Source organism: Salvelinus fontinalis, chromosome 30 (assembly GCF_029448725.1).
Source record: "Salvelinus fontinalis isolate EN_2023a chromosome 30, ASM2944872v1, whole genome shotgun sequence".
Classification (NCBI taxonomy): domain Eukaryota; kingdom Metazoa; phylum Chordata; class Actinopteri; order Salmoniformes; family Salmonidae; genus Salvelinus; species Salvelinus fontinalis.
The window spans coordinates 22,187,343-22,210,814 of NC_074694.1; the positions used below are offsets into that span (position 1 = coordinate 22,187,343).

Consider the following 23,472-nt stretch of genomic DNA (forward strand, 5'->3'; position numbering starts at 1 on the left):
TCATTAAAAAAATCATGTTAAACACTATTATTGCACACAGAGTGAGTCCATGCAACTTATTATGTGACTTGTTAAGCACATTTTTACTCCTGAACTTATTTAGGCTTGCCATGACAAAGGTGTTGATGCTTATTGACTCAAGACATGTCAGCTAAACATTTTTCAGTAATTTAGTATTTTTTGTTGTTGTTGAAAAACATAAAGTTGAAGTTTACATACAACTTAACCAAATACATTTAAACTCAGTTTTTCACAATTCCTGACATTTAGTCCTAGTAAAAATTCCCTGTCTTAGGTCAGTTAGGGTCACCACTTTATTTTAAGAATGTGAAATGTCAGAATAATAGTAGTGATTTTATTTCAGCTTTTATTTTTTTCATCACATTCCCAGTGGGTCAGAAGTTTACATACACATACAAACGTTTTGGGTAGCCTTCCCCAAGCTTCCCACAATAAGTTGGGTGAATTTTGGCCCATTCCTCCGCACAGAGCTGGTGTAACTGAGTCAGGTTTGTAGGCCTCCTTGCTCGCACACGCTTTTTCAGTTCTGCCCACACGTTTTCCATATAATTGAGGTCAGGGCTTTGTGATGGCCACTCCAATACCTTGACTTTGTTGTCCTTAAGCCATTTTGCCACAACTTTGGAAGTATGCTTGGGGTCATTGTCCATTTGGAAGACCCATTTGCGACCAAGCTTTAACTTCCTGACTGATGTCTTGAGATGTTGCTTCAAAATATTCACAATTTTCCGTCCTCTATTTTGTGAAGTGCACCAATCCCTCCTGCAGCAAAGCACCCCCACAACATTATGCTGCCACCCCCATGCTTCACGGTTGGGATAGTGTTCTTCAGCTTGCAAGCCTCCCCCTTTTTCTTCCAAACATAACGATGGTCATTATGGCCAAACAGTTCTATTTTTGTTTCATCAGACCAGAGGACATTTCTCCAAAAAGTATGATCTTTGTCCCCATGTGCAGTTGAAACCGTAGTCTGGCTTTTTTGGAGCAGTGGCTTCTTCCTTGCTGAGCGGCCTTTCAGGTTATGTCGATATAGGACTCGTTTTATTGTGGATATAGATACTTTTGTACATGTTTCCTCCAGCATCTTCACAAGGTTGTTCTGGGATTGATTTGCACTTTTCTCACCAAAGTACGTTAATCTCTAGGAGACAGAACACATCTCCTTCCTGAGCGGTATAACGGCTGTCTGGTCCCATGGTGTTTATGCTTGCGTACTATTGTTTGTACAGATGAATGTGGTACCTTCAGGCGTTTGGAAATTGCTCCCAATGATGAACCAGACTTGTGGAGGTCTTGGCTGATTTCTTTTGATTTTCCCATGATGTCAAGCAAAGAGGCACTGAGTTTTAAGGTAGGCCTTGAAATACATCCACAGTTACACCTCCAATTGACTCAAATGATGTCAATTAGCCTAACAAGCTTCTAAAGACATGACATAATTTTCTGGAATTTTCCAAGCTGTTTAAAGGCACAGTCAACTTAGTGTATGTAAACTTCTGACTGAATTGTGATACAGTTAATTATAAGTGAAATAATCTGTCTGTAAACAATTGTTGGAAAAATGACTTAGCACAAAGTAGATGTCCTAACCGACTTGCCAAAACTATAATTTGTTAACAAGAGATTTGTGGAGTGGTTGAAAAACGAATTTTAATGACTCCAACCTAAGTGTATGTAAACTTCTGACTTCAACTGTAATTCCACTTTGACATTATGGGGTATTGTGTGTAGGCCAGTGGCATTTTTTGTGTGCAATTTTTAATTCAGGCTAAAACACAACAAAATGTGGAAGAAGTCAAGGGTTGTGAAGGATCTGTATGTGAGCTTACCACAGTATTATAAACACTATGTCCTGGGATTTCCTATGATCTTCTATGTAGAAGAACCCCTTACATTCTAATGGCTCTTGTGTAGCTTTTGAGTGTCATAGCGCCCCGGGCCCTTTCGGGATCCGCCCTTGTCTCACAAACACTGCTCTATCTCAGTCCCGTTAATCACACAGACTAATGGTATCTACAGATGCAGAAGAAATATAATAATCCAATGGTACAACCCAGAAGTCTGTAGCACACCATACAATGTTTTAAAGGGTCTGGAAGTCCAAAACGTGCCAGCGTTATGGTGGGACTCATTGGGTTAAGCTTTTAAGATTTGTTTAACTTTACAACCGTGAGAAGAAAAATAGTTTTACATTTGCAGAGGAGTGAAATATGTTTCTGCAAAAGAATGTGCACTCTCCCTCCGTGGGTTGTGAGTATGGGGGTGTGTGTAGCTGTCCTGAATCAGGGGAGTATTTGTTAAATTTGTGGCGACTGCATTTCGCTCTGCCCGTGACCTTGAGGGGGCTTTGCTGCTCCTTGAAGAAGAAAAGCAGAAGCTGGCGGTAAACAAAGTTCACTTCTGACAGATGGATTGAATGACAGAGAGGTTGCGAGTGCCAGAATAGCCCTGGCAGCGGAGGAAATGTTCAATGCGGTCCAACAGGAGAGGAGGTGTGAACAGGTGCAGGGCTGCTGAAGGAAGAGGGACCAGATGGAGGGAGCCAGAGCCAGTTTAGTTAAAGGAAAAAGGGTGGGAGGGAGAGCAGGGGAAGGGGGAGCGAGGAATGGAGGGGAATGAGAGAAAAAGGGATAGGAGCAGAGATAAGAGCCCCCAGGACGGAGAAGAGCGGAGGAGAGAGTGGAATAATGCACAGAGCAAACTGTGCTGTGCTATGTAAGTGATAGCCAGGCTAGAAGGGGCTGCTTTTGATATTTCTCTATCTTAGCGAGTGAGGGGGAGATGTGTTAGTTAGATTGAAGGACATGGGTGAATGGAGTGCAATTGACACACCAGCGGCTGAATAAATGTGTTAAAATATACACGGTGTACTTTAAAGTGTGTCTGTGTGTGGACACTGAACTTTATTCTTCCTTGAGCTGAGTACATGGTGTCATTAGACCACATTCCTTGCAAGCGCCCAATATGCCACAAATACCCCCAGTTGGCAGTGCCACACCAAATCAGCATTCATTAGTTCTCTTTATACTGTTATTCTTAGCATCAGGATCTGTCTTTTATAGATATCATTTGACATCAATGTAAATGTATGAAGGAAGGGATGAATGAGAATAGTGAATGGCAACTGGTTCAATATATGTTTTCCAGGTATAATGTAATTGCAATAGAGTATTGTTGTGATGAGTATTTACAGTTTTTAGAGTTGGGTAAGTCATTGAATAAATGAGTTTGCTTGGGAACATGCTGTCTGTTGTGCACTGAGCACTGCTAGATGGCTACTGTTATCACACATTGTTTATTTGTTCTGTTTTGGACTGGGTAGGAACATCAGGCCTACTGTGCTCTTTGAAGACTGCTTCTATTCCTCATATTCAAATAAATCCTAGTTCCACATGTACTATACCATGTTTTTCAGTTTAGATTTTCACTGTAAAAGTGTTGAAGTTGATGTTATCTAAGTTGACCAAAATGTTCACAAAGTTAGTCTTGAGAGAGAGAGGTTGACGCATTATCACACTAAACAGTAGCTGGTGTTGCCAAGCGGCTGACTCCAATTTGCGCTCGTTTTAGGAACCGTAGCATTTGGTCATTCCTGGCTGTGGATCATGGAGCACCGCGGGGTGCTGCAAACTCTGCGCTCGAATGGGCTGTGGTATTCCAAATCAAATGGGCAACAGCTTGACTAGTACCCACTTAGGCAGCCCTGGGCCCTCACTTAGTGCTCTAGCACCCAGGACCTAGCCACAGAGCCTGGTGCTGGGACGGGATGGTATAGCTCCCCCTATCAGGCTGGTCGACCCTGCCCTGCCTCCTGACTGACTCACTGACCATTAGGCCTCGCTCACTCACATAATTATAGCCAGTGAGCAAACAGAAAGTGACCCCTGGACTGAGAGATATGAAACTGTGAGAAATCTCTGTTAGGGGAGTTCTAGGCGGTTGCTCTCTATGTAGGGTTGGAATACCGATAAGAGTGGGTCTCAAGTCATCCTAATCATGTTCAGAAAATGAGGCAATTCGTTTTGCAGCAAAAGATTTCATTTTACACATGAAGTCACATATTTAAAAACAACAAAAGATAGCAAAGGATATTTATTAATAATAAGGTGGGTGCTTATATCTGTCCTATTTCACACATGTACAAGTGTGTATTATACGCATTTGTGAATTGAACATTTTGTTTTTTTGCATATCCCAGCTCCCCCTCAGACACCCTTGGAGAGTGGGGTCACGGCCAAAGTCAGCCATGATCAACGGCGACCCTGGAGCAATTCGGGTTAAGTGTCTTGCTCAAGGGATCATCGCCAGGTTTTTCATCTTGCCGGCTCGGGCATTCGAACTAGCAACTTTTTGGTTACTGGCCCAACACTCTAACCGCTGCTTTACCTGCCACCTAGGCTACATGTACATGTTATGTGCTGAAGTGCATCTCCGATATAAAAGAACTACTTACAATATATCATCATTTACTATTATAATGTACTATAGAAATGGAAATAAGGTTCAGGGCCATCTTCACTAGAGCTTCAGAAAGAACAAATCGAACTTCCGCTCTTTCGCTCTCTTCTGACCATGGCTCATCTTGGCCTTCTGGCTCAAAACTCCCAACTCTCGTCAGTCGTCATCAGTCCTCTCTGAAACTTTCTGGCCGGCTGTCTCATGCTAATTGGTGGATAAACACCACCGGTGCGAGGCTGGGAGGCTGGGGCCCCCCTGGAAACAAACAGTAACAAATGGCTGGCTGTGAGGGCTCTGCAAGCCCACGCTGGGCGCTGGTGTGGGGATGGATGGTGTTTTAGGCCGCTGTTCAAGCACCGCAGGGGGCCGGGCGGGTGGCCGCTCTCTCTCTCCTGGTCTCCTAGGCAGGCGCACCACCACAACCCAACACCCCGCCCCCCTGCGTTCACACTCCAGACGACAGCAGGCCTGGAGAGACGGTCACTTTGGAGCCCTGTTCCAAAACCCAGTGTGGGAGAAAAGTTTGGTCGTTTTCTTTCGTTCTCTCCCATAATTAACACTTTTTTAAAAACTTTTGTGCAATTTTTGGGGGGGTTGCCGTTGTCGTTAGATTTCAAATTTATGTTTTGTTCTTGTTGAATTTGCTATAGATTGATTGATTGATTTGATATTTGTTTTAGTTTATTTTGTTAGAAATGTAAAGATAAAAGTCTTGATACGAGATCTCATTTTTGATGGCGGTAAAAAGCACAACATGACATTGTATTCTATGAGCAACATTCGTAGTGCAGTAGTTTGATCGCAATTTTCATTACTGTATTGTCATTCTATATATATCACAGACAGTATCACCAGCAAAGCACCCCCACACCACCACCTCCATGCTTCACGGTGGGAACTACACTTGCAGAGATCATCTGTTCACCTAATCGGCAACTCACATTTAGACTCATCAGACCAAAAGACAGATTTCCACCGGTCTAATGTCCATTGCTCGTGTTTCTTGGCCCAAGCAAGTCTCTTCTTCTTATTGGTGTCCTTTAGTAGTGGTTTCTTTGTAGCAATTCATCCATTAAGGCCTGATTCACGCAGCCTCCTCTGAACAGTTGATGTTGAGATGTGTCTGTTACTTGAACTCTGTGAAGCATTTATTTGGGCTGCAATCTGAGGCTGGTAACTCTAATGAACATATCCTCTGCAGCAGAGGTAACTCTGGGTCTTCCTTTCCTGTGGTGGTTCTTATGAGAGCTAGTTTCATCAAAGTGCTTGATGATTTTTGCGACTGCACTTGAAGAAACTTTCAAAGTTCTTGAAATGTTCCGTATTGACTGACCTTCACGTCTTAAAGTAATGGTGACTGTCGTTTCTCTGCTTATTTGAGCTGTTCTTGGTATTTTACCAAATAGGGATATCTTCTGTATACCACCCCTACCTTGTCACAACACAACTGATTGGCTCAAACGCATTAAGAAGGAAAGAAATTGCACAAATTAACTTTTAACAAGGCACACCTGTTACTTGAAATGCGTTCCAGGTGACTACCTCTAGAAGCTGGTTGAGAGAATGCCAAGAGTGTGCAAAGCTGTCATCAAAGGGTGGCTACTTTGAAGAATCACAAATATAACATATTTTGATTTGTTTAACCATTATTTTGGTTACTACATGATTCCATATGTGTTATTTCATAGCTTTGATGTCTTCACTATTATTCTATAATGTAGGGGGGAAAATTAAAAATAAAGAAAAACCCTTGAATGAGTAGGTGTGTCCAAACTTTTGACTGGTACTGTATCTAATATATATCCTGCCGAGACGCACTATCCCTTTAAAAGTATGAGATTTTTGCAATTAATCCCCTTTATCTACTTCTCCAGAGTCAGATGAACTCACGGATACCGTTTTTATGTCTCTGCATGCAGTTTGAAGGAAGTTGCTAACTAGCGTCAGCACAATGACTGGAAGTCTAGGGGAACAGCTAGACTTCCAGCTTGCTAGCTGTTCCCATAGACTTCCAGGCATTGCGCTAACGCTAGTTAGCAACTTCTTTTGAACTACATGTTATATATAAACAAAAAATATTTAAAATCATATTTTTGGGGGTGGCGGGCCTAAATGTCCCGCCGCTGCTAAATTAATATAGGGGAAACACACGATACAGCTTTATTGTTTACCATTAGTCCATCACATGTACAGTACATCTCACCCCCTCAGTATACACTGTGTTCTGTTGCATTGTGTAGTGGACAGCTGCCTCAACACCCAGGGGCCTATTATCTAGGGCGTGACACTTTTACCCTTCCACCCCTCATGAGCTGTCTTTATTTCCCTCCTCTCTATCTCTCTTCTCTCTCTTTCTATCCTCTCTCCGTCTCTCTCGCTCAGGCAGGAGAAGGAGAGTGCGGAGCGCTGCCGGGGTGAGGACATGGATGCTCTGACCTTCTCTGCACAGCAGCGCGAGCAGGAGCTGACACAGAGGCTCCAGCAAATGGAGGCGCAGCACGAGCGGAGCGGTGGGTGTCCGGTGGCGCAGCCACAGCCTGCCAAAAGAACACCCCCACCTTTCTCCACCCTCCATGCCCCCATCCGCACCCCGGCCCATGCCACACTGTGAGGGACGGCATCAGGAACACCTGTAACCTTTGGCTGGCCGAAGGGAGCAGATGCTTGGCACTCCAGAGATTGGCCATTACATATTAGTTATCGTTTAGAAAGGGAAAAATGGGCCGCGTTCTGGGCCCACTGTCTGTAGATTTCAGAGTGCTGCTCTCACATCTGTTGCACCATCTGGATCCAGCGAGTTTATTTACCTGTGTTTTGAGAAACTTGAAGCATGCTGATTGCCAGAACAAAGCCTCGGGAAAACAAAGGGCTTCTTTTTGGCGCAGCTCGGCAGCACACATGTTGTCTAAAGAGAGATGACATCAGAAGCTCAGCAGGAAGCTCTCTGGGCCTATGGAATTAGTCCTTTAATACCACAGACCACTTCCTTCTCTAAAGCGTATAATGGCCACTCTCACCAGCTAATTAGTTTTCTCTCTCTCCCAACCACCCCCTCCATCCCTCTCTTCCTCCCCCTCCCTCGCTTTCTAAACAGTTTGGTTTTTAGTAGTTGTAGACAGAATAGCCTCTAGACGATATGTTTTTTTTCTTTCTCTCTCTCCGCTGTTTGTTTTTACTCCCAGTTTGTTTGTCTTTGTATCTTGTTTGTCTCTGTGGCCTACGCATGCCCAGCCGCTTTCAAAGCCTGTTAGCTAATTACGATTCTTTTGGGCACGTTTTTTTTACTGCTCCCAGCCTGCGACACAACTTTTTTTTGTAAAGTTTAATTTCGCAACATAAAAAAAAAAAAAGATTTCCACACCACGTCCCAAATATCTGTATTTGCTTTGTGTGTCCATGCTGTGCGCTTTGTCTATTTATGTCCAAATGGCTAGCACAGAGCTTTCTGGAGTCTTTTCCTCTGTACACTGGCAGACTATGTCGATAAGCCACCATGACAAAATCATTTTAGCGAGAACATGAAACCAGCTCTGTTTTCTTGACCAGATTAGCTGTGTGGAGTTAGTAATTGCTCCCTACTTTATGTACAGTCACAGTTCATTTCACCCCTGAGCATCATCCCTTAAGTCGCTCTCCTAGTTTAGTGGTAATAAACTCAACCAGTGGAATCCAACCTCTTGTCTGAATAGCAGCTTCTTTCGCTTCCTCTGAATTAAAGGAATCTGACTAGCATGTCTCAGCACTACAGAAGCTAGAACATTTTACTGTAAACTACCCTTACTCAGCCAGAATGTACAATGTTGAAGTCTAGTTCTACCAATTTCCCTGTGAATGCCAGGTGATGTAAAACACTTCATAAGCTCTCCTGCATGAAGCACTTGAGATCTAAGCCTGGAAGAGTCATCTGCATATCCACTCGGCTGCTATTTCACAGAATAGTAAATAGTTGAAAGGCTCTTTATAAATCTGAGGTACTTTTCAAAAGACTGGAGTCCTTCATGAGTTCTATTGTGACAGAATGGTAGAGCAGGTGGAATGGACACCATTCCAAACTTGCAGCATTGTTTTAAAAAGACATATGTTGGGGATGATACCGCCGCACAACATTTCAAAGACTGATCAAAGTCGAGCGTTGGATCGTTCCAAAAGAGTCGTGAGTCAGTCTATGGGCACTGTAGAACAACACATTTCACTGCACCTACTGTGTGTGGTGTATGTGACAATAAAACATGTCATTATTTTTATTTATTTTACATGACAAGGTTAAAAACCTAGCAAACAGAAAGAGTTTCAAACAATTCTATTTACAATACAATCCTTACTTTAAACAACTTTATTGCATGGTGAATCTGCACAAAGATACTATACTTCATTCATTGCATGAATTTAGGCACAAATAAACATACTGTATGTAATTCACCATCTTTTTCCGGTACCTGTCCAGGATGCAAGAAATTTGATGTTGAGTGAATGTACAGTATGTCTCATGACTGTGGTCACTGACCCTGCTATCCCATGTTCCCTTGCAGTGGGTGAGTTGGAGGCCCTCCTCAGCTCCCAGAATGCCCTGATAGGGAAACTGAAGGATGAATGTCTCAGTCTGGGGACCAAGCTGGAGACGCTGACAGAGACTAGCAGGTAACACACCCACACTGGACATTTATCAGTCAATCAAAGCCTTTTTTACATCAGCAGTTGTCACAGAGTGCTTTACAGCTACCCAGCCTCAAACCCCCAAAAACAAGCAATGCAGAAGCACAGTGGCTAGGAAAAACTTAGAAAGGCAGGAACCAAGGAAAAAACCTAGAGGGACCAGGCTCTGAAAAGTGGCCAGTCCTCTTCACACACGTTTATCACTTATTTAATACTATTTATGTCACTGTCAGACTTTTTTAATGCGGTCATGATAACCAGCAGTTAAAAAACAAAAAAACAATTCAAAGCATGACATATTTTCACTGCCTGACTTCAGTGCTTGATGGAACCTGGAATTGCATTGCCGGCGAAAGACCTTGACCGTTGTTGTCTTTGACCATAATGTCAGATATGACATTGGATGAGAAGAACCATTGCGCATACCTCCAGATTGTGAAATCTGTTCTTCGTGGCACTGTTCCTTTGCAATGTTGTCACGACACTGTGCTGTATCAGAGCTGCTGTCATTTTGCAGTGGGCCACGCCAGTCTGTCCACAGACACACACACACACACACACACACACACACACACACACACACACACACACACACACACACACACACACACACACACACACACACACACACACACACACGTTTGTCACCTCAGGCCTTTGGGCCAGTCAGCTGTTAAAACAGTGTAAAGCACATTAGTCACATCACAGCCCCCAATCTGCCACAGCCAGACCGCCCAACCTGCATAGGTCCTACCAACCTCATATACAGGACGACACACTCTCATCTGAGAAGAGAATACACCCATACACACAGATACATACTCAGTAATGCTAACACAGAGGACAACAGCTTGTAAACCAACGTTTAAATGCTCTCGCTTTCTCTCTCTCCTAAACACACATACACACAATTGTAAAACCACTACATCCGCTGCGTAGCCCTCATTCAGTGTTGCACTGCGGTGGCCTTTTGTTGTGTGTCTGCAGGCTGTTTCAGCTCCCGATGCCTCATGCTCAATGTGCCAGCTAAAGCGCTGCCGGCCTGCTAGCCAGATGAATGCACTGCGTTCTTCTGCACCACTACACCCAACAGTAAACAAGGCAAAGGCCTCCTCCTCCTCCACAGCCCAGTGCAGCCTGTTGAGAGAAGAAGAGGAAGAGGGGAGGCCAATAGCCTGCTGGCCAATTTGGGCTCCTCAAATGTGGGATGAGTAGACCTCAACTTGGGTAAAGGATGGAGCTCCTTATCTGGAAGTCTCGATTGCCACAGTGCTGTACATCAGTGGTTCTCAATCCTGGTCCTGGGGACCCAAAGGGGTGCACATTTCGTTTTTTGCAATAGCATTACACAGCTAATTTCTAATGGTCAACTCATCATCAAGCTTTGATGATTTGAATCAGGTGTTAGTGCTAAGGCAGAAACTAAAATGTGCACCTGTTTTTGGGTCCCCAGGACCAGGTTTGAGAACCACTGCTGTACATACAGTTGAAGTCTGAAGTTTACATACACCTTAGCCAAATACATTTAAACTCAGTTTTTCACAATTCCTGACATTTAATCCTAGTAAGAAATCCCTGTTTTAGGTCAGTTAGGATCACCACTTTATTTTAAGAATGTGAAATGTCAGAATAATAGAGAATTATTTATTTCTTCTTTTATTTTTTCCATCACACTCCCAGTGGGTCGGAAGTTTACATACACTCAGTATTTGGTAGCATTGCCTTTAAATTGTTTAATGTTTCGGGTAGCCTTCCAGAAGCTTCCCACAATAAGTTGGGTGAATTTTGGCCCATTTCTCCTGACAGAGCTGGTGTAACTGAGTCAGGTTTGTAGGCCTCCTTGCTCGCACATGCTTTTTCAGTTCTGCCCACAAATTTTCTATAGGATTGAAGTCAGGGCTTTGTAATGGCCACTCCAATACCTTGACTTTGTTGTCCTTAAGCCATTTTGCCACAACTTTGGAAGTATGCTTGGGTCATTGTCCATTTGGAAGACCCATTTGCGACCAAGCTTTAACTTCCTGACTGATGCCTTGAGATGTTGCTTCAATATATCCACATAATTTTCCGCCCTCATGATGCCATCTATTTTGTGAAGTGCACCAATCCCTCCTGCAGCAAAGCACCCCCACATCATGATGCTGCCACCCCCGTGCTTCACAGTTGGGATGGTGTTCTTCGGCTTGCAAGCCTCCCCCTTTTTCCTCCAAACATAACGATGGTCATTATGGCCAAACAGTTCTATTTTTGTTTCATCAGACCAGAGGACATTTCTCCAAAAAGTACAATCTTTGTCCCTATGTGCAGTGCAAACCGTAGTCTGGCTTTTTTATGGCGGTTTTGGAGCAGTGGCTTCTTCCTTGCTGAGCGGCCTTTCAGGTTATGTCGATATAGGACTCGTTTTACTGTGGATATAGATACTTTTGTACCTGTTTCCTCCAGCTTCTTTACAAGGTCCTTTGCTGTTGTTCTGGGATTGATTTGCACTTTTCTCACCAAAGTACGTTCATCTCTAGAAGACAGAACGCGTCTCCTTCCTAAGCAATATGACGGCTGCGTGGTCCTATGGTGTTTATACTTGCGCACTATTGTTTGTACAGATGAATGTGCTACCTTCAGGCATTTGAACATTTTTCCCAATGATGAACCAGACTTGTGGAGGTCTACAATTTTTTTTGTGAGGTCTTTTTAATTTTATTTCCTCATGATGTCAAGTAAAGAGGCACTACGTTTGAAGGAAGGCCTTGAAATACATCAACAGGTACACCTCCAATTGACAGAGATAATGTAAATTAGCCTATCAGAAACTTCTAAAGGCATGACATCATTTTCCAAGCTGTTTAAAGGCACAGTCAACTTAGTGTATGTAAACTTCTGACCCACTGGAATTGTGATACAGTGAATTATAAGTGAAATAATCTGTCTGTAAACAATTGTTGGAAGAATTACTTGTGTCATGCACAGAGTAGTTGTCCTAACTGAATTGCCAAAACTATAGTTTGTTAACAATACATTTGTGGAGTGGTTGAAAAACCACATTTGAATGACTTAAACCTAAGTGTATGTAAACTTCCGACTTCAACTTCCGACTTCAACTGTCCGTTAACACTACAGCTCCTCCCATTCTCTCCTCTCATTTCTTACTTGGAATGCAGTGTGTCAATGGCTCCTATCTTTCAAAGAATAACCAACTGGCTAAATGTCATTCATAGCTATGGCAGCAGCCTTCTCTCGGATCACACAGTTGGAGAAATGAGCGATCGCTATCACCTAATGGGGTAGACTTGGCAGAGTTGGAGCACTGTTGTTGCTGTTTTTGAGAGAATCCTTAAGGTTTCAACAACCTGGCTATTCACCTTTTGGAAGCTTTGGAAACTCTGCAACAAAATGGTGGTAAAACCGTTTATTCACTTGGTGTGCGTTCAGTACAAATCAAATGTTATTTGTCACATGCTTCGTAGTTGTAGACTTACAGTGAAAGGCTTATTTACGGGCCCTTCCCTACAATGCAGAGAGAAAAAATAGAGCAGTTATAGAAAGATAATAACACAAGGAATAAATACACAATGAGTAACGATAACTTGGCTATATACGCAGGGTACCAGTACTGAGTCGATGTGCAGGGGTATGAGGTAATTGAGGTAGATATGTACATATAGGTAGGGGTAAAGTGAATAGGCAACAGGATAGATAATAAGCAGTAGCAGCAGTGTATGCGATGAGTCAAACGAGTGAGTGCAAGGGGGGGTCAATGCAGATAATCCAGGTAGCTATTTGGTTAACTATTTAGCAGTCTTATGGCTTGAGGGTATAAGCTGTTCAGGGTCCTATTGGTTCCAGACATGGTGCACTGGTACCACTTGCTGTGCGGTAGCAGAGAGAACCGTGTATGACTTGGTTGGCAGGAGTCTTTGACTATTTTTAGGGCCTTTCTCTAACACCGCCTGGTACACCGCATGGTATAGAGATCCTGGATGGCAGAGAGCTCGGCCCCTGGAATTTTGCAACCCAAGTCAAGATGCTCTCAATGGTGCAGCTGTAGAACTTTTTGATGATCTGAGGGCTCATGCCAAAGCTTTTCAGCTTCCTGAGGGGGAAGAGGAATTGTCGTGCCTTTTTCACGACTGTGTTGGTGTGTGTGGACCATGTTCATTCCTTAGTGATGTGGACACCGAGGAACTTGAAGTTCTCCACCTGCTTCACTACAGCCTACAGCAAACGTACTTCACATGCTATTGAAGAACAGTGCACACTGTTTTGGGGAAACGTGTCGTTCAATACAAACTGTCACGCAACGTAGCAAATGTTGAATCGAACTGAACGCACCCCTGGTTGGCAACAAAATTACATCTCTGGCGAGACTGATAGCTGAACACTCAATGCCGTTAAAAGCAACAATTGTAAAAATGTATTTGTATGTGTGGTTGACAGGAGTGAGGTGGAGCAGCTCTCCCTGGAGAAGGATCATCTGGAAGAGAGTGTTGGGAAGCTGAGAGCTCGCTGTACAGAGATGGAGGAGCAGTGTGTACAACATGGGAGGATGCACCAGCGCATGAAGAACAGGTATTAACTCACAAGCACACACACACAAGAACACACACACACAAGAGCACACACACACAAGAACACACACACCCTGGTCTACACAAGCACAGGGATAGCTGATATGTATTATGGAAGGAATATTGCTAAGCCATGAAGTGCGAATTGATTTTCTAGGATCTAGGATCAATCGCTCTCATGTTGGAGTACTGTAGCGATTAAAGGACAGGTTGAAAGGAGAAGATGAAGAGTGAACAGAATTTGAAGTCTTAACATCCCGTCGGTAGAGATGCAATACAGTGTATGCACTAGTGGTCAGTACAGTAGCACAGTATCTGGTCTACAGTAGTCTTTTTAAAGACTGTTGTGTTGCGGGGGCCTCTTCCCACCTGACTCGGTAGGGTGTACAGAACTTACTATACAGCCCACAGCGCTGAGCCCAGGGCCGCTTGGCACACAGCCTGGCAGTGCCACGTGGGTGGAGGGTGTGTGGGCGTCAGCGCCGTGCTTCGGCGCTCCACTGAGAATTCTTCTAGGAGCCTGTATCCCCCCCCGCCCGCCCCCCACCCCCAATCCCAACGTAACACTACATATTGTTTAACACCCACTGTCAAAAACATGCCGGAAAGAAAAACAATAGGTAAAAGAAGTTGAGAGAATCGCAGCTGTACGGTCTGTGACGTTGTTCACGTTGTGAATCCCCACATCGCAGGAGACACTGTGGGAGAATAGAGGTCTGTTTTCTATAGGTGTGGAGAAATTTAAAATTTGTAATTTTTTCTTTCCAATTGAGTTGTACCATCAGTTATGTTTGGTGAATGTCTTGTTTGAGCACTGTAATTGAACCTTAAAGGCGAGCTTCATTTTTACTGCGAAGACGTATAGGTACTTATTTACAGTGATGGCAGTTCTTCTCTGTTGTGATTGCATTGAAAGGATCTAGAGAAATCTGGAGCCTGGTTTAATCTTTAATGTACCTACCTCACAAATGTAAAACAAGATCTCTGTTGTTGAAGAAGTGGAGATGTGGCTGCGTACAATTATGAGAACATTTGAGGCATTTAGTTTGAGATTCTGGTGTTTTGCCAAGTTCCCTTCCTCACTAATCCCAGCAGCACTATGCTAAGGGTGATTCTCCTGTGTGTTCAGTGCTCTGGGAATAGGTGGTACAGCGGGTATGCTGCCCTGGCACACGGGGGTTAAGGTGTACGTGTTAACAAGCAGGTGCAAATGGGTTCACCCAACATGCAAATCACCAAGGCTCTGCCGCTCTCACATATTCTACATTGAGCGCAATCTGTGCTGTGAAGAGCTGCAACAGCGCGGCTCGTATGAAACATTTGGAAAATCAGCTTGATTTATTTTTACATTTGGGGAGAGAATGCCAAGCTACAGAGGGGTTTTAGCACACAATGTTTTCGCTCCTGCATTTATTTATTTATTATAGTATTTCTGTTTTTTTTTGCCCGGAGATTAGGGAGAGATGTCCGAGAAACAAAGCATGCAACATGATATATATTGTAAGGAACACAATTGAATGATTTGAAACACAGCCTAGTTATCTGGCTATAACAACATTTTGTTCAGAGAATGTATCAGGAACTAACATGTTGCATTGTGGTTTGATATTTGATTTGTCATTTTATTCAAGGCACATTTTAAACACAGCTCCTGATTTGAGGCTCTGTTTTTAATTATGATGAAAATGATATCATAATCAAAGTGATTAATCAAGAATAGAATAATAACTAATTAAAACACTGTTGTGATAAAAGGTTAACCGTATTGAATTAAAACTAAAACATTTTATTAGAGTAGGTATTATCTATTCAGAGAATTTCATTTAGTTAGTCATTTAGGAAAATGACATCTGGAGAACTATCTTATGATCCAAGGACTCTCATGTAAAGCAATATTTTAGTGTAAAACTTGTACTTTAACTGACAGTGGATGTATCCTATAAATTGCACAAGGAAAACGTGTTTCTGAAGCATTTGTGTGATGTGTAGTCGAAGATGAATCAAATTATTCAATCAATAGATTGAATCAAATTGAATTGAAATATATGCAATGAATAGATAGATTATTTAATTGGATAGGTTTACACAGTATGGAGTCAGTTATCAAATTGCCAATTTGTGAATTATTCTTTCAAGAGAGAAAAACAAGTTCCTGGTGAGCATCTTTGTAATGAAATAATATAATGACATGTTTTAATTGTTTCAGTATCGTCATGTAATCTGTTCCTAATGTTTGAGTGACTATAGAAAGCAATAATTAGTTGGATGATAGAAGAGATTCAGCAGCAGGCAGATTTTTTCTTCCTCAACAGGAATGCAATTAAGTCCGGGAGTTACAACTGTAGCTTAATCAAGCACACTCCAGTCCTATTGACACAGTTTTCTCACCTGTGCAGTGTGTAATATATCAAACTCTAAACAGATTTATCATTACATTGACATGTATATAGAAATTCTCTTCAAGAAACCAAGCTACATAAGTGAATTGAAAAGTTGTTTAGGGTTTAGGTTGTACACCAATACACTTTAAAATGTTGTGTGTACACCACTGCTCTGCCCCGTCGCTTCAGTTGTTGTTTTAACCGCACTTCTGCCCGTCTGCACCAAGTGCCACACCGTCCCTTCACCCCCTACCAGCATGCTCCTTCAGCAATTATCACCAACACTCTGACAAACACACACTGGCGTCTTGCATCATGGCCCTTTAAGGAGAGCAGTAATGTATACGCAGATGTGTCGCTAAATCTACTGGCTTCTGTCAGCCATATGGCCCCATAAAGAAAGGTGGTGTGCGTGTCTGGAGTAGAAGAGAGAGGGATGGAGGGTTATGTGTGGAAGAGGTACAGGCAGTTGTTGGAGCTGTTGGGCAAAAGGCTCCAGGAGATTGGATAATAGAACAAACGGTGGACGGCGGTCCGGGAACAGCCTTGCCGCTGCTGGGGGAGACCGAAGGCCCCCAGGCGAGGGCTGCTTCATCTGGTTCTCTGCCACCCACCCCTCCTCTTCTCCCCCCACCCCATCTTCTCCCCCCCAACACAATGTGCTGCCATCTCCCCAAAACAAGAAGACGCTCCTCAAACTTTTCATTTGCAAATGAAGTTGGCAGAGGCAAGGAAGATGCAGAAGGGGTTGTGTGAGAGAGAGAGAGAAGCGCGGGGGGGGGGGGATGATTTGGCTATTGTGATCCTAGAGGAGTGGTTATTATACTTGATTAATCTGACCTCCATTTCAGTCATTTACTAATATGTGAGCAGAATGGGGGGGGTACAGTACAGCAAGACAGTTTTAGGCCATGTGTTTTTTTTCATCTTTCACGTTTTTCCCTAATCGAAATAATCATACAATGTTCACGTTTGTGAAAATATGAGACATCCATTGCATAGGAATGGAATCAGCACATCAGAGGCTATGTCAGGACAGTCTTCCAGCCTGAGTTCCTTTTACTCTTCAGTATGGGCTCGTTGTTCTCCTTTCTCCCTCTGGGTGGCACTGATGCTCCCTCTCTCTCTTCATCCTTCCATCCCTTGCTCTGCCTCTGTCTCACCCAGCTGGCCTGTGTAGCCTGGGGCTGAGGCTGGGCGGCCTGCTGAAATAGCATTGTCAAACGGTGGCTTTACAGCTCCGATGCTGTACGCCGGGCCGCTTCCCAGAGGCATGCAAGCTGGAGTGCTGTGTTACTAACCAGAGCATCACATCAACAGACCTCTCAGCGTCACACCGTCCACAAAACCAACTAAAACAGCAACATTAGCTCTTTTAGAACTATGACTTTCATTGGTTTAGTTTGTTATTTTGGAGTTTTGTTTTGTGTAACAGTTTGTTGTTACATTACTGTGGTAATTTTGGCTCATTTTTACCACCAGACAGTGTTTTTATTGGGAGTATCTGAAAAAGGTGTAAGGTTTTAGGAAGACTGGATGCTGTGTTTAGCTTGTGTTCTATTGGAGACCAGGACTGTGTCAGCAAATCCACTTTCTGGTGTCTACGTGAGCTATTCATCATGCCAAGAATTACATGGATTAAAGATATCAAACTAATAAAGGGTACCATGATCAACAACGGGCCAGTCTATTCCTAACAGGTTGGGGGTATGATATTCATCATGGCCTCCGGGCATACACTCCACCCACCCCTGTGCCATGCCAGGTTTAGGCTTAGGCAGGGTGCGTCGGGCTGAGCTGGGGTGGGTACGTTTTTTTTTAAGGGGGGTGAGGTGGGGTGCTGAGCAGCTGTAGCCGTGCTGCCCCTGGCGGTATGGTTTTAACCAGGCAAGCCAAGGCAGTCTGCCTTCATTCTTCACCCCCTCTCCTCACCCTCTATCCCCCATGATCCCCAATCTGGGCTGGGTTGTTAGTGGTGGTTCATCTACTCCCATTCAAATGAATATTGCATAATGACAGATTGAACATGGGTCAGACTCTTGCTAAGGAGATATGCTTTTTCCTGTGACCGTATAATGTCCCTTATGTTAGTGCAAAGTGATGCCAAATTCAGACTTCTATCCTCACCAAGTTGTATTCTATAGGTTTAACTGGTCGGACGGTCCTAATGTTATACTGTAGTATTCAGTTCCAAAGAAGTTTGCAGGACACTCCTCTGATATGGGGAAAGAGTGGTGTTCTTATTAATGCTGTCCAAACCGGCCTTAGCCCCCCCCCCCCCCCCCCCCCCCACTGTTTATTAAAATGGTTTGTAAATTCCTGGACCTGTGTGTGTTTTCCCAACTGTTGGACAAGCAGAGCCAACACACCTCCTTCTCAGGTGATATTGGGTTGTGCCAAGCAGGAGGTAGACTAGAGCTGGGTAAATGAACAGAGTAGACTAGAGCTGGGTAAATGAACAGAGTAGACTAGAGCTGGGTAAATGAACAGAGTAGACTAGAGCTGGGTAAATGAACAGAGTAGACTAGAGCTGGGTAAATGAACAGAACAGAGTAGACTAGAGCTGGGTAAATGAACAGAACAGAGTAGACTAGAGCTGGGTAAATGAACAGAGTAGACTAGAGCCTCCCAGTGTAACTAGAGCCAGCCACACATCCCCAGGCCACAGCAGGGCCAGGCTCAGCCTGTGAGACTGGGCTTAACGTACGCTCCCCGCTCCTCGAGCTGAGCCGGTGTGCCGTCTGCAGGTTCCTCAGTACACACAGAGACACAGACACTAGGTTCCCCCCTGGAACATCGCTGTAGGCCACACAGCAGTGCTGCTCCACACTTTGTTATACAAACCTGAAGAGTCTCCTCTGTTCCACCGCTAGCCTCCATCCTGTAAACAAACAAACAAACAGCATCACCTGGGAACTTAGGCACAAGCTGTGGGCGACGGCAGGTCTCTGTTGCAGAGGTGTGTATGTGTGTGTGTGTGTGTGTGTGTGTGTGTGTGTGTGTGTGTGTGTGTGTGTGTGTGTGTGTGTGTGTGTGTGTGTGTGTGTGTGTGTGTGTGTGTGTGTGTGTGTGTGTGTGTGTGTGTAATTAAGTGTCCATAAGAGCGATAATCAGATTTTGGCTGGATGGATGGAAGTGTACACATTGGAAGGTGCTTGTAAATCAAGGCACATTTGGCAGATCAGCTTTAAAAAGTTTAAAAAGAAAATATTTAAAAAGAAAAAAGACATTGATAATTTGCCGTTGCTTTTAGGGAGTGTGTGTCTCAGTGCATCCGTCCTGTCTTCAGTTAGCCTGGGAGCCAGCAGATGGTGTCCTTTCACCAGGTCAGCGGGGAGGCCTGAGCTCGGCCATCTCTGCCATCCATCCATCTACCCGCCCCTCCACCCAACCAGCAGCGGGCAGAGCACAGGCAGCAGTGGGCACTGGCCAGCCAGTCATCCAGCCAGCCAGCCTGGGCAGGGGGAGAGCCCAGCGCTAAGCTGTATTAAAAACCTAATTAAGTTGTGTGCCAGTAAATGTAGGGCAGTTATTGGATTTGCTGCTTTGGCTGCTGGATGGGCCCCTAATTTAATCAGACCCCCATTGTGATAGCTTCTTCGGAGGAGGAGTTCGCCTTTTTCTTCAGTTTGAGCTTTAACCCCCCCCCGCCCCCCCTTTTCACCTCTTGTCTCACCCCTCCCCAGTGCCCTGGGTTGGGGTTGAGGCGCCTGGGTTGGGGTTGAGGCGCCTGGGTTGGGGTTGAGGCGCCTGGGTTGGGGTTGAGGCGCCTGGGTTGGGGTTGAGGCGCCTGGGTTGGGGTTGAGGCGCCTGGGTTGGGGGTGAAGACAAAGGTGGTTTTGGAGCTGGATTAAGGTCAGGAGGATTGTGTAATTAATAGGCTAATGTGTCAGATTGAAACAGCATGGTTCTTGAAGTGGCGAGGTAAGGTGTTGTGTTGGTGAAAGCATTAGTTACAAAATTACACAACCTGTTTAAGTGGTTTAATACGCATGGCATTTGCTCTGACATCTTAAAATACATCTTGGCTGCCACTCTTGACTGCTGCTGCAGGTTGGCCTTACACAAGAGTGCTGTTATAACAGGGTCATGACCTTTTATCACCTGAAGGAAATTCAAATTCCTCTGGAAAATGTAACAAAATTGATCATTTATCATATTTATGGGAAATGTTTTTTAACCACTTTAAAATAATACCAAGGCTCTACAAGAATTATGTTCAATTTCTTAGCTGCTCCTATTAACCGGCTCGTCTTGTGGCATTTCAAAATGTCCCTCACACTCCTATAGTAGGTTTGCAGTACAGTCCAGCGTTATGTTCAGCACTCATTTGAATGATATGCAAAAACATAAAATGTCATCCATAATAAGAATGTTATTATGTCCATTTGATGGCCTCGTCATCACGACTCAAATGGCAGCAAGATGCATCATACAAAATACATTTTCATTACAAAGTGTACCCGTTTTCAAAGTTAACCATCTAGACATCTCACTGCGTCAAACCTCTTGAAAACCTCTGAAAAGTCATTCTCCTCCCCCACGTCAGTCCTGTGGAGTGTTTCCATCCTGGCTCTGCGGGGCTCCGGAGCTGGGTGTCTAACGTGGCGGTGTCCTCCCTGCTGTGTGTCCGTGTGGGGGCGGGGGCCGGCTGACGCAGGCTGCATCCCCAGATCTGACAGCTCGTTGCCAGGCTCTGGAGGCCAGGCGAGGGGGAGGCAGCAGCTCCAGCCTCCAGCGCAGCAGGGCCTGAGCCCGGGACAAGCTGGCCAGTGCAGCCGGGGACGGGGAGGGCCAAGGAGGGCCCGCGTGCTCCAGCTCTCACGGGGGGGAAGCGGGGGCCGCCTGCTCTGCCTTCCTTCCCACTGCACAGACGGCACTGCCCCAGCCAGAAGGAGAGGGGCATCTGTCTCCCCCCTTCAGCAACAGCTAGAGGCCTCCCCTCGCATGGCGCCTACTGTGCTCAAGGAGTACATCCCCTCCCTGGGCACCCGGGCCCCTCCTCAGCTCCACCATGGCCCTGGCGACGTGCCCTCCTGTGGGATCTAGGACACTGGGACCTGGCCTGGATCTCATCTGATCCAAGGACCCATGATGGTGGATGACTATAGCCCATGGACAGTCAAATAATAAGCTATAGCCATCCCATTCCCACTACTATATGGATAGCCTATCCTGTGTATAGCAGTCCACTTATGCTAATGTTTGCATTCCTCGCGTGTGAGTTAGCTCTGTGTTATGGGGGAGGGGCCATGTTTAGTTGGGGTGATCTGATGTGTTTGTTGGACGTTGAGGGCCTCCCCAGCCTCAGCTGAATGGACCCTTTGTGTTGGGACACACTGGGAAGAGGGAGGCCTCTTCTTCTGAGGGGTATTTGGCATTGTCTTGCCTCTTAGTTTTATAACTATACATCATATACCTCTGATGACAAAGATCATCAAATATATGTGCAATCTTTTTTGTGGGTGAGAAGCAATATGAGTCCTCCATTTTGTGCTGCTGCCATGTTGTTGTCATGTGGTGTTGCTACAATGTTGTGTTGTCTTAGGTCTCACTTTATGTAGTGTTGTGGTGTCTCTCGTCGTAATGTGTGTGTTGTCCTATATTTTTATTTTTAATCCTAGCCCCTGTTACCGCAAGAGGCATTTTGCCTTTTGGTAGGCCGTCATTAGAAATACGAATTTGTTCTTAACTGACTTGCCTAGTTAAATAAAAATAAAATAACTGGATCTGTTGCTACACTCTATTCTTTTTATCAATCTACTTTGTCTATCATATTAATCTTGTTCATCATACGTGTCAGAAAAGATTGTGTTGAATTGTACATTATACAAGGTGTTGCATTGACTATTGTGCTGTGTGTTCACTGTGTCTGTACTGTGTGTGTGTGTATCCTGTAGACTGCAGCAGTTGGACCAGCACAGTCAGTCCAGTGCCCAGCAGGTGATGGAGCTGCTTGCCAAACAGAACCTGTTGATGCAGGAGCGCCACCTACTCACTGAAGAGATGCAGAACCTACGCATACAGGTACAGTCAGAACCATGGTTGTCATCTACACTGAATTTACTGTTCATCTCTATATATAGTGCTGGGTACAGCTCACCCCTGCACCCGAACCACAGAGACGAGCTACACTATCACCCAGAGAGAGGGCGAGAGAGGGCAAGAGTGAGAGAGAGCGAGCGAGTGAGAGAAAGAGAGAAGAAGAGAAGGCACACAAGCGCCACAACAGCTGGTAGCCAGGGCCGCACATCACGCAAGACTAGGCGCTCCACAGATGCTCTTCCAGATTGCTGCTAAAGGCGTGTCAGACAGAGAGGGAGAGACAGAGGCTGACATTCTTAAGAGCTTAAGGAGATGGAGGAGAGCCCTGCCGAGTGCCTCTGTTCTCAGCTGCTCTAATGCTGCCAGGCTGTTGTTTTTATCAGCGTTAGCACTTCTGGATTTCCCTCGGAGCATTACTCTAAGAACCACCAATGTGTTGCTGAACAGAACAGCACAGTCATTCCAGGATAGTGCCATTCGAGTCAATCTTAACTGAGGGCGAAAACCTGAATCAATACTTGCTGAGGCTCTAGTAATATGTGAACTCCAGCAATGTGTCCAGTCAAGGTTCTACATTTTTTTTAAACAAATTGTATCACTGGTGCTCCCAACTTAAAGTTAGGAGCAACATAAAATCCAGGAGCCCCAGAAAAGCGGATTTTTTCCCCAAATCGATTGAGATACAGCCTGTATTCTTGGGCCGATATTATGAATTCTAGCTAATGTTGAAACAAATGTTGTACCCTAGAAACTAATATGCAAACCTGTGAAGACATTTTTGATTATAAAATCTACAATGTTGATACAAATGCCTGTTATTGAAATTAGTCATTTTGGTAATATTAGGTTTCTACATTGTCCAAAAATGCATTACATAGAAATTGGACGCCGTCTCTTTAAGAAAGTCACGTTTGTGAGTGATGACATGCAAGAGATCTGTCATTCAATCATTGCTCTCCTGAAGAAGCTATCCCTTTCCCTTTTTTTCTGTGCTCCCAAAAGTTTGGATATACTGATGAAGGTACCAGGTTGTTAGTTAATGAGGTAACATGACTGAATAACGTGTAAACAAATGATTAATGACCTGTGACAGTTTAAGATTAAACCAGGTAGCCTAGCTCTTAAGGGCAAGTAAATGAAAGGTCGCTGGTTCGAATCCCCTGAGAAAGGCACTTAACCATAATTGCTCCTGTTAGTCTCTCTGGATAAGAGCGTCTACTAAAATGTCAAATGTGGCCCGCCATTGCTTCAGTGAAATAAAGAAAAGTAGTGCCGGTACTATGGGGTAACTTCTGAACGGTTTGGGATAGAAACAAGCCCCTTTGTCTATAGTAATGGTGCAACCACAACGG

General features: G+C 44.4%; 1 protein-coding gene across 2 annotated transcripts in view; it reads left to right on the forward strand.

The window, feature by feature from the left end:
- sdccag8 (SHH signaling and ciliogenesis regulator sdccag8) overlaps nt 1-23,472 on the forward strand; it is a 65,285-nt gene that overhangs the window by 28,158 nt on the left and 13,655 nt on the right. For both annotated transcript variants that reach the window (XR_008755299.1, XM_055890028.1), the window contains exons 14-17: nt 6,862-6,989; nt 9,009-9,117; nt 13,564-13,695; nt 21,976-22,102. Coding sequence is in view for 1 of the 2 variants with exons in the window: in XM_055890028.1 (XP_055746003.1) it covers nt 6,862-6,989; nt 9,009-9,117; nt 13,564-13,695; nt 21,976-22,102 (496 nt within the window). In the remaining variant the exon portion in view is untranslated. The remainder of the gene's footprint in view (nt 1-6,861; nt 6,990-9,008; nt 9,118-13,563; nt 13,696-21,975; nt 22,103-23,472) is intronic.